Genomic DNA, 16002 nt, shown 5'->3' on the forward strand with positions numbered 1-16002 from the left:
ATTTTCAAAATGCTAATAACATGGAATTGGTAAGAAGTCAAAGTAGCAAGTATTTATTTTGATTGTCTTTGGTGCTTATAGATGATTTTTCTACTGGAGTCCTTGTGAATTACTAAACAACCTCCCACAATTTTTTTTTTTCTGTAAATAAGGCTAGAAAACATTAAAGCATTTCTTATTTCTCTAAGATGGAAGATATTTGAACAGCTCAGTCAGCTGTACATCCTCTTCATTTAAAACTTCTACTACTCTCCTGTCTGGAAATGTTTCATACCTGCATGAAACTACTTTTAGAAAAACAAATTAAATGTACCGAAAATCTCACAAGACTACATATGTAGAGAAGGTGGACATACAGTATGGGATGGGGCATTAATCTGAATCAAAAATATCTGGATTGTGTTAAGAAAGGTTTCAAAATGAAGCAAAAAGAAACACTTGACTAACATAGGGAATATAAATACAATGAATATAATGAAAAATGCCAACATTAACAAAAAAGATCAAACTGATTACATTCTTCTAATACATAATTAAAGACAGCAATTGTTCGATTCAATGTGAGGTATTAATTAATAAATGCTATTTTAATCAACTGTAGTAATAACTGTTTTCAGTATTTGACAACAACAACACTGTAGCATTAAAATGGAATCTTGGAAGCACTTATTTTTATCATCAGCTGGTATCAGTTGAATATTTGCACTCAGATAGTCCTAATTTCAGTATAAATATCACTGTTCATGAACCAGGGCTGTCAAGTCTTGAACATTGTGTATCTGATCTCAACCATGCATGATGTAGAAGGTGCACATTCCACATGAGTAGCTTCTGCACTTCATGGAAAAGTCTCCTGTTATCAGCATTCAGGAACTCATTCCAGAAGACTCAATCACATTACTCTCAACACTGGAGGAAGAGTTGGGATTCAAAACACAGTCTCAGCTACCGAGGGTCAGGAGAAACTCAATCACCTCTGCACTGAAGCAGCATGAATATTTTCTGCCCATATTTTTCAAACAATTTTTAGAAAAAAAAAGTATTTTTTAACTAGCTATGTATATCTACTCTTAAGGAAAACTTAAAATGGCAGTGGGTAACACTGAGGAGGAAAACTTTACAATTAATGATAATATTTAATGCAGTCATATTTTTTTAGGATTCTTTTAAATGTTTAGAAGCAAGCAACAGTATAAGACCATTACACTGTTAAGTGCAACTCTGTCTTTCACAGGTAAAAGGACAATTAAAATCAACAACTACAAAAAAGGAAAAAAAAAAAAGGAAAAAAAGGAAAAAAATAAAGTTGTTTTCTCTCCATATACTAGCATATATTTACACCCAAACCTCATTATCTGTTCTACCCTCCAAAGCAACCTGAAGTCTCACTGCCTTTGGCGTGAGATGGAGGCTGCAATGTAGCACACAAGATAACAGGTTAAGCTATTTGTGCCAATCTCTCCTTCTCCTAAGAGGATTAGCACTACAATATGCTAGAACAAATGGTTGTGAATACGCAAGATGGTACAGCTGGTCTTCCTCAAAAATAATCATCCAGCTGAATAGCCTCAAAACAGGTTTACTCCTTGAATGTTGCTGAGATGAAAGGAAACTAAACTAAAATTAAAAAATAATTAAAAAAAAAAGAAAACCACTATAAAAATCTACTATATCTTAATATGCTTAAAAATTCTAGGTTGAAAAAGGTTAATCAACATATAAGGGATTTTCACCATTCTACTTTTTCTCTAAAGGAATCACTGAAAATTGAGTAATTCCATTTTCTTGATGACACATTTCACCCTATTATGTCTTATTTCTCTGTTTAACTCTATACAAAACCACACATTTTTTTAATAAACATGTCTTGTGCAACTCAACTCTTCTCAAGAGAGAAACCAATTGCCTGGGATGGGTAAAATAAAAAAACACACTATTTATTAATTTTGTATAAGTTATCTACCACCCTAGAGATTCCTTGAAGGAGAAGAACACGTCTGAATTTCACCACAGAGTGCTACAGGCACAAAGTGAGAGAAACTAAACAAGCACATCCTGAAGGGAGAGAAAATGCCTGCAGCAGTAAATGACCTACTACATACCTCACTCCCAGTTTTTTTGATGTTATAATTTGTTCATTTCAAGGAAAATAAGACAATTACCCACCGTTTTAGTTTGTTTTAACAGAATTATTAAACTTTTAAAAGTTTTTGATCAAAAGCGACATATATCATTCCAAAGATCTTTGTATTTTCAAAAGGTTACAATGCTGTGCTAATTTGCATAACAAAGTCTTTGTCATATCTATTTTCTTATTACCTGAAGCAGCAATGTGCATTATTAGAACAGTACTAAAGTAGTTGAGCAGAAAGCATATAAATTTTTTATTTGAATTCCTATGCATTAAGGTTTGTATTTTCCAGCTCAATACACAGTAAATAAGGGGTAATTTAATTTAAATATGCATTTTATGATATGAATAAGGAAGTGTTTATCTCACCATGGAGTTGTTCAGTCTTTCAAGTACTGATTCATTTGAAAACTCAACAGAGTATTGGCAATTTAGTGTAATATTAAACATATACATATACGATACTTACACTGACACACGTGCAATACTCTTTCTATGATATATATTATAAAGAATACAATTTACACTTTATAATGCATTAAGATTATCTATGTGATAGTTTAGCCATGTATAGATATAATAAGTCAAAAGACCATTTTAGTATTTTTAAATAGATATTAAATATTTTTAAATGATAGTGAGTTAACTTCTTTAAAAATATTTTAAAATTGCATTGTATTTTTGATTCCTGAATGAGAACAAAACTGCTGGCTATTTTTTTCAAAAAGTAAAATGAGGCTAATCACTTAATATGTCAATCAGTGAACAATTAATAGGTCTACCCATATAATAAGAGAGGAATCTTAATAAGTATAGATCATTCAATTTAAAATCACGCTTTAAAAAAGTGGGTGTGCTGGAGCATGTCCAGACAAGGGCAACAGAGCTAGAGAAGGGTCTGGAGCACAAGTATGATGAGCTGCTGAGGGAGCTGGGGGTGTTTAGCCTGGAGAAAAGGAGGCTCAGGGGACACCTTGTCACTCTCTACAACTACCTGAAAGGCGGGTGTAGCCGGGTGGGGGTCAGTCTCTTCTCCCATGTAACAAGGGATCAGATGAGAGGATATGGCCTCAAGTTATGCCAGGAACAGTTTAGATTGGATATGGCAAAAAATTTCTCCACAGAAAGGGTTGTCAACTCCTTGCACAGGCTGCAGAGGACAGTGGGGGTGTCACCACTACTGAAGGCATTTTTAAGATGTGTAGATGTGGCATATAGGAATATAGTAGATTTGGCAGTGCTGGGTTAACAGTCAGACTCAATAATTTTAGAAGTCTTCTTCATTCTTAATGATTCTATTATTTGGTTTATCATGTTGACACTCTCAAAAACCAACATTCACACTATCACTGACAAGATTACCTGAACCTGAAAATGTTGCCAAAAAACCATACGAAAGGTATTTGAAAATCCCTATTCCATGATCAGATAAGCACAGTTGCATAGTTTATTATACATGAAAGCAAAGCCTAGCAAATTTCCATCCCAAATCATACTGCCCTGCGAAGACACTGGTGCCCCTTATCACAGCTTTACTGGATGATGTCACATTGAAATGAGAGATACATCTGCTTCAGCAAATCAGCTAAGACTAGATGTGACTTGTATGTACTGTACTCAGGGATATAGAACCACAAAGCTATGACACTTCCACAGAACCAAATTCTCTAAATTGAAACAACACTGGATTACAACTACACAATTACAACCACAAATAGTTACTGTATTTCAAAGTACAATCATCCTAGTATGTATTTAACCATTGATCTTTCAAATGACACACATATCATGAATTTAAAATAAACGATAAATTGAAAATCTGTAAAGAAATAGAAAAAAACCAACTGCAATTTCAGAGTAATTAAGAAGTCACAGTTCCACAGTCAGCTTGCCACAGGCCTAGCCCCAAAACCACACAGAAATATTCATACCTTGCTGGACTTGAGAACAGTCTGTACTTCATTACAAACATTCTGTAATAAATCTGTATGCAGAATAACCTCTACCAAATAACCTATCAGTGGTACTGATCTCATTCCAATTTAACTTATTAGAAAACACAATGTTGTACTTCTGAAAAACATTGGTTATGTGCTTGCTAAAGTCTTGTTTAGTTACTGTTGCAGAGTACTGCCTGTGATTTTATTTCCCTTAAGAAAAATAAAAAGTTCAAATAAGTAAATAATTAATGAATGGTAAGAACCTTTTATTCCAAAGCCATTCATGCATTATTTATTGATATTTTGTACAGTAGGCATATACTACACTATATATGAAAGCACCATTTTTAGTCAGGTTTTTCCTTTCAAAATAGCTGCTTTAATAAAAATTACTATACGAAAAAAAATCTTTAAAACTTCAATAACTTTCTCCTAAAATCTGAAATTATCAAACACAATAATTGCAAAGAGAGATGAATTTCAGCATAAACCTCTTCATCTCTATAAAAATTAAGGATCATATATACAGAATGTCCACATGTTATTTACAACTAAATTTTAAAATTACTGAATGTACATTACAATTTAAGCTTATTTATTAAGGTTCAAAGTTGCAAATTTTTTTTTAGCTAAAGTGACCACTTGCAGAATAAATGTGTGGGCAGGAAATGAGGAAGCTAGGAATTCTGAAGTTGTATTTTTATATAGAATTTAATCTCCATTCTTACGATTATTAGACTACACAGACAATAAGACTACAAAATTAATGCACTGTCTTAAATAGATGACACAACTTTTAAAGCAGATTGATTTTGTAATACTGCACACATTTAAACAAAAGCTCATGGTTTGAAAAACAAATGGGAGGGGAAAATACAGTAGAAGTGCAAACCTGACCTCTCTCTCTAATCTTTTCTTTTCAAACCTAGGCTACTCAAGAATCTTCAACTAATTATTCCATTTTATTGATGGCATCTTTCCCAAGGGAAGTTATTTAAAAAGTTTAACCCCTGAGCAAGTCATGGCTTCTCCTGCCTTTGAAAGTATCAAGTGCATTGATTACAACTGCAGGAAGTGTTACCTTCTACCCAGAGAATCTCACCCTGCACAATCTTAAACACTGTCTCTCTCCCAAAACGGCTTTGATTCAGCAATTCAGACCGCTTCAGCTGATATTAAAGGCAGAAGCACCACAGAAAAGGATCAGCAGTTAAAACGAAATACAAAGAGGAGAAAGCCCAGATCTTGAATATAGTACCACAAAGCTTGAGAGAAAAGCAGATTTGAGAAAGACATCAGAGTGACTAAAAAAAGAACAACATGACAGAAATTAAACAAGATTTTTATGTTCCCTTTTAATGCATTTAAACTCATCTCAACCTCTATTGAAATTCTGATCATACCCAAACCCCAAGGCTTTTGACATACTTTCAAAAATCCACACCCCTTCTTACTCTTTTTTAAGTCTCCAGAGTCACTGTTGGGTATCCAACAAGTTGAATGGGGGGGGAAGAGTCGTGGTGTGGAAAGGAAGAATCCTAATATGCATATGATGAGAAAGGCCATTTAAACTCATACTAAACTTTTTTCTTAAAATGATGCTGACTATTTTAAATGTTCACTGTGTGTCCTTAACCTAATACTTTGCCAATTAAAAATGGCTGAAATAGTTTGAATGGAGGAAAAAATATTTTCAAGCCGCATTTATCAAAGTATTTTTATCTTGAACAGTGATTTTCTTAGGTCAGTGACAAAATACGAGTAAAATAACACAAGGTCTTACTGGAGTCTAAAACACAGCAACTAGCAGAATAAAAGACAAAGCAAAGTCTAAACATCATATCGCTACATAATCAAATTATGTAGCACAGAAAACTGTAAGAATGTAATACACACAATTAATACAACAATGGCAAATGTATCTGGGAAAGGATGCACTAAATTCCAAAGAGACTTTTAGAATTGCAAGTGGGATTTTTTTTTCCAGTTCAGTCATGACAGAGCCAGAAGGTAATGATACATCTGCCATGATGCAACAAGCAGACCTGTCTTCTGTCAAGAGTTGAAATCATAAAGGAATAAGCTGTCATTAGCAACCCCTCTCCAAACAGTAGAGCTGTCATCTCATTGTTTTCCTCTGTTGGCATGGGGGCTGGTGTGGGTTTATATATCCTGTCAGCTCAGTATTAGTCTAAGCTTTTAACCTTTTCTTGAATTTCTGACTTAATATTTTAACTCCTATACAGGTTTTCATGTATTACTATTATTTTGTGATCAATTAATATTGTTTTTAACTATGCAAATTTCCTTTCTGCCTGGTGACTAGCATTTGGGAGATTATTAATCCCTCATAAAATGTTTTTGAAATAATTAAATATATTCCTTTATAAATTTTCTTTCCAGAGTATGGCTGATTTAAAACCAATTATACGTGTCGCATTGTTTAGTAATACACTGTGATTTGTGTTCATGCTTTCAGAAAGATCTCAAAAGATCATCCAAAAACCTCTAAGTTTTGTTAGTATAATTACCACAGAAGCAGAAATTCTAAACGCAGGTTTTGTCTGCTAAAAAGGACTTTACAAGCAACACTAGCTCTATGGTCTAACAAAATTAATAGGCCAAGTGCATATACCACAGTCAGAACAGTAGTATTTGAAATAAAACAATAAAACAAATTATTGCCTATTTTAGTGAAAGTCAATGGTTCAGCAATATATTAAAAAACCCAAATAAGATTATGATTGCTCTGGCACTGTAACTGACCGTTAATAAATAAATGACATATTTTAACATCCTTCTGCAACAATACACATAGAAGACATAAAAGGCACATGAATATTAGTATTCTGTGGCAGAACTATAATTGTCAATTTCACAATTGACAATTGTGAAATGTCAGCTGCTTTTTTTTTTCAAAAAAGTGTCATTTGCCTATATTATTGATACTATGCTAAGCTTGTATAAACTATAAGACCAAACCAAAAGTATGTTCGTCTAACAAGATATTCTACACTTAAAAGTCAAATTTAAAAGTATTTAGCAAGATTTTTTGTAATTTAAAAATAACAATTTCTGGGCAACAATATGTAAATATCCACTATTGAAGCTGACTGATTTTTATGAAGTGAAAAGAGAAAATACAAAATAGTATATGTTATCGTATTAGTTACTAACCATTAAGACTACATCATATAAAATTTATAGTGGGAAAATTTACTGCTGTTATACTAAACAATTTTGTTATTCCATTCAACTGCCTTACAAAGCTAATGACATATTACTGTATGCTGACAAAATTAATAACCCTCACCAACTCTTAATCAATATTGACAACCTGACAGTTTTGTACAAATGAATAACATTAGTGTAAGTGAATAAATCCAATATTTTGACCAAAGAGAGCAGAGATTGTAAAAAAAAAATGAAGAGTTGGATAAACACAACAGACAACTGAAGCTGAAAATCATGTTTTACCAGTTATTAAAGAAACATTTCCACAGCTATCACCCATCTCATGCAAAGTTTTGACTATTTGTTTGTTCATGTAAAGTCAGATTTTTAGGTGCTGCTCTATTTCTCCTGAAAAACTTGTCCAGGTTCTTTGAAGAACCTATTTTCCAGCTGTATGTCAAGTATCAATTCTCCTTTAAATAATAATGCAAGTATCTAAGATATCGTAATATCTGAACTTGAAATCAGGCAACAATTCCTTGATAGGTTTTTTTTGCCTTTTTTTTTTTTTTTTAATAAATAAGTGACAGTTGCTGTGGTTGAATTTTATCAGTACCTCTGGGACCACAGGTGTCTTAGGTAACCAGTGGACTGAATTTCCAAAGACTCAGAAAACATTCAACTGTTTTCCTGTGCTTGTGCAGTAAGCTGATATCCTATTTATTCCCTAGAGGAGAGGTACCAAAGATAGTAGTACTCCCAAATTCTTCACAATGTCCAACGAAGGCAAGCTGAGTTTCTGTTTCCCCAAAGAACAAATCTCTTCTCTAAGTACAATAACTTCAGCCTCTCCTTTTCTAACACAATGAACAAGGGAGCCCCTCAACAACCACTATGAAACCAGAACTGTAAATGTTTAATTCTTGACATCCCAAGTATATGGTCCCATCATTAAACTGAAGAATTTGCCTCTGTCTTCCATCATCTTTTCCTAGCACTACTTCAGATATTGAACGCATGGCTAAACAATAACAGATCTGAGAGCAGCCTCACTGTATGAGCTATTTGAGTAGAATATAGAAGAGACAGATTAAAATTACTCTTTTAATCTACATTTATTTATTTATTTATTTATATAATTAATATTTACTTTTTATAAAAAGTAGAATATCTTCAGAGCAGAATTTTCATTATAAATGGAACAGTCACTCATTCCCAGGGGAGGGACTTGAACTTCAGTCTCTCATGCACCAGATACTCACTTTTGTCAAAAATCAGTGTTTACCACTAGAGAAAGTTTCAACAGAAAGTTTCTATTTTAACAAAACAACAAATCTATGCAACATTTTTGTTCTGTGTTTACAGGACATTGCCAGTTTCTTTTGTTTTAAATATCTTTTCAGTAAGTATTTGTTTTAATTTAGCTTTTTTTACATTCTTATGCTTTACTAGAATATTTTTCTTTTTATACTTGTTTTTCTAAAATAGGTTTTGTTCCTACCAAATTTTAATGTATTTACATGTGGTTTTCACATTGTGTACAATTTTCACCCTCCTTCTTTTCTTACAATAGGTTCTTTACCCTGTTGTTTATTTGTTCTCTTCATAGTTCAACATCTACACTACAAAGTTTGAATTTTCAAATTAACACAATGTTACCTCTTCACATAAATCCTTGTCAACTGTTCACAATACCGCTTACAGAAAAGATTGAATCTACACAATAGGGCTTGATATAAAACATGGAAGGAGAAGCATTACCTACAGGAATTGTACAGATGAAAAGAAAAACTTATTCCTAGCTATGTGAATTCTCACCAGGATATATCCCTTTGAATCTTTCTTTACAATGTGCATAGGCCCCAAAATACTGGAATTTTAAAACACATAATTTTAAGCCTGTACATTGCTCCCTTGTTCCACACATGCTTGAGAAATGGGGTTTCTTAATTCTGTTTTCCCTAGAAGTATTGCACCAAAGAGAAATACTTTCTACTCTTCCCTTAACTTCCTGTTTAGAAGTATCAGTTCATCCTGCTCAGTCCGCTGCTCACTGATAACCCCAGCTGTTGCATTCCTGTTTTCAGTTTTCCTGAGAAACAAACTGAGAAGAAGTTGTGGGTTTTGCTCTACTTAGAGGGTGGGTTTTGGCTTCTGTGGATTTTTTTTTCTTTAAAAAGTGGATTTTTTGCTGAATTAGTTCTTCCACATAGGACATTTGTAGCCCTGGTTTTGTGCCCAAGATGTTTTGGTTTCCTTAAATTCCTTTCCCAGGGAATTTTCAGTAAATAAGAGAAGTGTTTTTGTAAACTGTACTTTGTTTTCATTCCTTTTCCTAGGAGTGACTTCTTCTTGCTGTCCCTCTGGTCTGACCAATGTGATTGAAGAGGTTTGTCTTTTTGTCACCAATCAGATTGGTCTGTGTAAAATAGTATATAAGGGAGATATATCCCAAAAATAAAGGAGTCATTTTCAGCCTTCTGAAGTTCGGAGTCTGTGTTGTTGTGGTTTAAAACAGACATTCAAACACTACTTTTTTCACTAACTTTCAATTTTTATTTTTTTAATTAGAACTTAGTCTTCAGCAAATGTTTTAGCTGAAATGCTGCATGTTTTAGCTGCATGTGTTGCAAAGTCACAACAGATGACAGAAATTTTCAAATCCTACATATAATTATCCACTCCAAATTCATGTGAGTCTATTAAAAAAGAAATCCATGCTCTCTTGTTATCAGCACTGACGCTTTGATAAGGTCAGCTGGTTTCATTCAAGAATGAGACCTCTCCTTAGAAGAAACACAAAAAGATCTAGGAAAATAATTCCCTACTTCAAATAATGTTGCATGAGAGATAAGCACAATTTTCATCCAGGCTATTTATCATTTTGGCTAGTTATTTTCATTTCATAAGTGACAGAAGTGACTAAATTAACTAGAGAACTGAACACCAGAAAAGGATGCAATTTTTACAATTATTTTTATTATATGGAGTCCTTACATTCAGTCTACCATAATTTCCTGCATTTAGAAATATAATTTATATGATCTGTACCTGAAGCTGACATGGTATCAGCATGTACCTATCAGTATTCTCTATTCAGTCATAACCAAATGATTCTAAATACTTTCAGTGGGGTGCGATTTCCATAAAATATTGCCTTATCTAACCAGATCCACAACCATTTCCCAGCACAGGAATTACAGGATACCAAAAAAAAAAAAAAAATAGCAACACATAACTGAATTTGATTTAACACAACTGAATACAATCTATTCTCCAATTTGCATGAGAAAATCACTATAAATAGTATGTGTCCTAAACATGGAGTACACTTATCAGAATTTTAAGATGCACAAAAAAGGACAGTGGGTTTTACAGTAGCTGGAATCACTGAACTAAAGAGAATTATGAACTTAAAAATCACATTAAGGAAAAGCTCAAAGATGAGAACACAAAGTGCAATGTACAAATGTTATCTAATGATTATAGCTTTGTAAAATATTTTGTCATCCAACATTGGGATTTTTCCTGTCTTGTTTTTTAAAGGAGCATTCAAAAAGCAGAGATAAATAATCCAGTTTTAAGTATAACAACCATTTCAGCAAACAGAGGTCTGATCTCTGTCATATTGGCACAGATCCTTGCACAAAATAAATAAAAATAACAAAACAGCAAAAAGAAATATAACTCTCCTCTACAACAAATAACCCTTAAACATTATCTGTTAAATTAGGTTAGTATCCCAGTTTGAAATACTCAGTCTGTCATGTTACTCAAGAGAGCAGCATCTCTAGGAAAGAACAAAAAAGCAAGTATGTAAGCACTGTACAAAAACTGAAGTAGCTACAGCTATTTGAGTTTCTTGGGAAACGTTTTGGAACCAGCACCAGAAGTTGCATACTACCATATACCTGTACTGTACTCAGTAATCCAGAGGTATTTTTGTTCTGTCTCCAAATCTTGATTCAAAATGAATAAAAAACTTTACGTTAGAAAAAGATAAGCTTCACTTTTACAGGACTAGGTTTCTTTTTCTCACAAAGTGTAGTCTAGTGTTTTGATAGTGAGGAAAACAAAAATAACTTAATGGCCTAATGTTTTTATATGTTTTCTTTCTTTGCTTTATTGAAAAAAAGCGCCAATTTTATCCTGAATATTTTAAAGACAGCTGCAAAAATTATTCATCAACTGCAAAAATTAATCATTTAGCAAAACATGTAACAGTAACAATGACAACACTGATATTTAGAGTAGAACGTTAGCTTAACTTGGCAAATATAACAGAAACAATCTTAAATAAGCTCTTCTAATGTTTACTACAGGAAGTTTCCTTTAGGAAGCAGACTGCACATGACTAATTACACCTGCAATGTTCCAGTGACAAAAACATAACACAAACTGTCCACTGTCTCTCAAATAGATATAACAAAATAGTGTCAACAAAATATGAGTGTCTTCTATTGCCAAATCTGATAAGTAAATCTGAAATGAATCAGTATCTAGTGTAAATCTGAAAAAGAATGTGCCTCTAATAAATTCAGTACAAGCCTAGTAAAAAAGATTGCTTGTTACCATGAATGCTCATGTTTACATGATTTTTTTACATTTTACATGATTACAGCAGTCATTGAGCAATAATACAAATTTAATGAAATACAAAAGAAAACAGTCCAAACTGTAACAAATTTCTGCAATGTCTTCTGCTGCATCGCATCACCTGCTAAGGGCTGTTGTCATAGCATCTGCCATATTAAGCTACTTGGCAGTCCCAACACAACACAACAATGTGACATGCAACTAAATTTTATTTTACTGCAAGACAGGAACTTGGTTCCACTAGGAAAAAGTTCCAAAAAAACCAAAAAAGTATTCCCATCACAAATATAATATTCACTGATATAGAATACTGATTAAAAAATTAAAACATCACAGGTTCATAGGTCTTCATGCACAGGCACACACGTTCACATCCCACAGCACACACAACCTTGCATCCTTGAACTTTCACTTACCTCAATAGCTCTCTTTATGTATGGTATCTGTGTCCCACTGTCCAGATCTTCATTAATTATGAGTCTCCTAGCCCACTGACCAGCTCTGACAACACCATTACCATGAATTAGGACCAACAGCTTGTCAGGATTTACTAATGCATCTTCACTCATAAAGATAAAGCTCTTTGGTTCAGTCTCAATTGCATCAACCTGCAATTCCAGACAACACATATTTTAATGCATCAATAAAATTCCTTGAAACCTGTACTTATAGAGTTATCTACCAAATTTATATAAAAACATTCACCATTTAACAAACATTTCAATGCAGGTGTGCCCAGGACTAAAAAAAAAAAATAAAGCAAAATATGCAACATAACTTTGAAACATATAACATACTACACTTTAGAACAGCAATCCAAGGGACATTTAAAATTAAGAAAAGGGCTAAAATATATGCTTAAGCTTTGAAAAATCAGTTGTTTACAAAAATTTACAGATAAGGAAGAAAGTCCGTAAATGAGCAATTGGAGGTGGCGAGAGAGAAAGGAGCAAGCAATTTCTCACCTCTGATATGCCTAAAGCAACAATAAATTCTTACACGATACAAAACCAAAATCCTGTAGAGTTCCAAATCAGCCATCTCGACATAAATACTTAATAAGCTACATAGGAACCAGTACTGTAAGTTTGTCTGTTACAAATTTGATAGGTCTAACAAAATACAGAAATCCAATCTGGTTCTAAATAATAGCTTCATTAAAAATCCTCCTGCACCAGGGTCAATGCTTAGATACTTCGTTGTAGGAAGAGACCAGCAATTAGGTTTAATATTCAGCAAACTGCAACCTAATAGCACATTTTGTCTTTAAGAAAGTTAAGCAGCACTTTTTGTTCAAGACAAAAGAACTGTCCTTATGTAAATACCATGAGGACAAAACAGATCCTCATGTCTACTCATTCTTCTCTTTCCAGCATATGAATACATAGGAAAGAAAGAACAAAACAGGCACATCTCCCCCTCCTACTGTACTCCACACCCACAGCCTAACTGTCCAGCTTCTAGGAACATTCTCTGCAACAGAGAAGAAAAATGGATCACGTTATGACCCCATGTTGAGAAAGAAGGAATTGGCTATTTGGATTATGTTAGTTTTTCCTCATATATGGGTATGTATCCTTAACAACCCTTATAACAGAAAAATTTAATTCTGCATGCATCTTTAGACTTTTTTTAATATAAGTCCTACTGAACACTTTTTTTAATGAAGTCAATGAGGCTACTTGAACAAAACAAATTTGTAAATGAAAGAATGGTTGTGTCTTTCTTCAATATTTGCCATAGCACTGAAGACTTTATTCCCCTGCTCCAAAATAAAGTAACAACTCATGTGCCTCAGAGTTTGCACAGGAAATGTACTCATTTTCTCTCACACTTTGTGCAAAAATAGAAAACATGGTAAAGAATATGTTCTGTTGAATAGACTGGGGCTACAGTCAGATCATGCTGCTGTTTCTGAAATAGCAGTATTGACACCTTAAAAGGTGAAACAGATTAGGTAAAAAGTCAGCCAACACTGAATGTCAGATAGTACTTGGCATAGTGTTACTGACTTCTGCCCACAAACTGAATATTTACAACACTATAATTAGGAAAAAACATCGTGAATTTGCTTTTCAGGCTACTGTGCAACTTAGCTGTAGGTTTTAGCATTCTTAAACTAAAATATTGTGTAATATATAGGAAATACCAGCACTTAGTAATCATTTGCACTAGAAGATACAGCTAGTTCACATATCTGCAAAGAAGTTAATTTTAAACAGCTAAAAATATCTACCAAGATCATAAAAAATTACTTTTGATTCTTTTTCCCAAAATTAAACATATTTAGAGACCTTTGTCAAGTTAATTTACCTTCAAACAGTAGTAATTTATTAGGCCCAGCTTTCACTAAAGAATGCACGTAAAAGTCACTGCTATACACAACCTTACTTTACTGACAGTTCAATGTAGAATACCATTTAATGCCGGACCCATTGAGGCCACATAAAATAATTTGCATTTATTAGCCACTTGTTCTTCTAGACTTATTCAAGGACACTGATTTCTGATCACTTAAATCTAAACTGAATAAATACATGAAGATGCTTTTTAGATTAATTTAACAATTTGATTCAACACTGTTGTTTACAGGTGAGAACAATCTTCCAGTAATCTATAGCTAGGCATGCCAAATCTATCTAAATTACAATGATAATTTACTGTTTAAAATGACCGTTTAATTTTCTTTTTCTTGGACTTTTTTCCCAATGCACAATAATTCCTTAAAATTTATGAATGTAGGCAGCTATGGATCTCTACAATATGCAGATCTCTACATGTATTATGAGATTCTTTATGTTTTCAGTGAATTTTTTTTCCATATGATTTCTGTCTCAAATGAGTCTTCACCTAATACAGTAGTATCAGTCTATAAAGTATTTCATCAGCACACTTTAAATTTTGCACAGCTGCTATCAATATATAGAGTAAAATCAAACTACACTTGAAATCTAATCTCATTGTCACCTACGCTACCACATCAACAATTAGCCGTTACTAACCCAAGATGTATGAGACATGACTAGGTTACAGGAGTCTTTCACTTTATATATTAGAGGTTTATAAGACTGAATGTTGAAAAGGGAAAAAAATCCACTAGTATTTTTCTTATTTCAGTTAAGAAACATGACAAAAATTATGAGCCTTGAGCCTACAAAGTAGGTATAAACTGTAACTGGAGCAAAGAACGTGGCAAATAAGTAGAACTGAAACTGAAAAGACTCAAAAAAGATTGTGAGAATTGTGAGCAGCTGGTGGAGAGAAAAATCTGCTCATTTGCTTTGCAAGATGAAAAGTCATCTTCTATGTGTTTCAACATAAACCTCACTAACTCACTTTGGTTAATGTCTTCACAGTATTGAGAATCCTGATTTAGAATTTTTCGATCAAAAATATAAAATCAACAACTGCTGATCAATATTACAAGCAGCTAATCAACATTTGACTATTACCACAAATAACAAACATAAAATCTGTGAAAATTTTACAAACAAATATGACCTTCACTTAGGTAACAAAACTGGCAAAAGGAATGTGCATTGGAGATAATAGACCATTGTTTCTCAAAGAAAAATGATTCTTGGGTGAACTTTTACCTATTGAAGTGAAAGAGGAAAGCACTGATAACTGAGAAGATTCTGCAAGGTGAGACATTTCAGCACCATTGTCAATTAAATATGTGTCTTGGTTTCAGCCAGGATAGAGGTAATTTCTTCTCAGTAGCTGATAAAGTGCAGTGTTTTGGCTTCAGAACAAGAATGGTATTAATAACACACTGATATTTTAGTTTTTTGCTAAGTTGTGTTTATCCAAAGTCAAGGACTTCCCTTTCCTTTTCTCACACTCTGCCAGCGAGAAGGTATACAAAATAAACTTGGAGGGAACATGGCTGGGACAAGTGCCCTGAACTGGCAAAGGAAAATTCCACACGCCAGAACACCATGCCCAGGATATGAACTGGGGAGCGTGCCCAATTCTAACAAGCTTCTCATATTTGGTTTCTGTGAACTCCCTGTGAAGTTATATGTAACTTTCCAACATTTATACTGTCTTCTATTCTCATCCTAAAAGCTGTTTCATTACTTTTATTAGTCTCCTTTACTAGTTTAAACTAGAGAGTTTTGTGTCCTTATTTGGGAATCTGTCAGAGGTGATTTAAAC

At 33.4% G+C, this 16002-nt stretch overlaps 1 protein-coding gene across 2 annotated transcripts in view; it reads right to left on the reverse strand.

Annotated features, from left to right (window-relative positions):
- ARB2A (ARB2 cotranscriptional regulator A) overlaps positions 1 to 16002 on the reverse strand; it is a 272494-nt gene that overhangs the window by 184974 nt on the left and 71518 nt on the right. For both annotated transcript variants that reach the window (XM_066181284.1, XM_066181283.1), the window contains exon 6: positions 12258 to 12449. In XM_066181284.1, coding sequence (XP_066037381.1) covers positions 12258 to 12449 — 192 coding nt within the window. The remainder of the gene's footprint in view (positions 1 to 12257; positions 12450 to 16002) is intronic.

The sequence above is a fragment of the Chamaea fasciata genome, unplaced genomic scaffold, assembly GCF_029207755.1.
Source record: "Chamaea fasciata isolate MVZ Bird 193981 ecotype frontalis unplaced genomic scaffold, bChaFas1.0.hap1 SCAF_4, whole genome shotgun sequence".
Classification (NCBI taxonomy): Eukaryota; Metazoa; Chordata; class Aves; order Passeriformes; family Sylviidae; genus Chamaea; species Chamaea fasciata.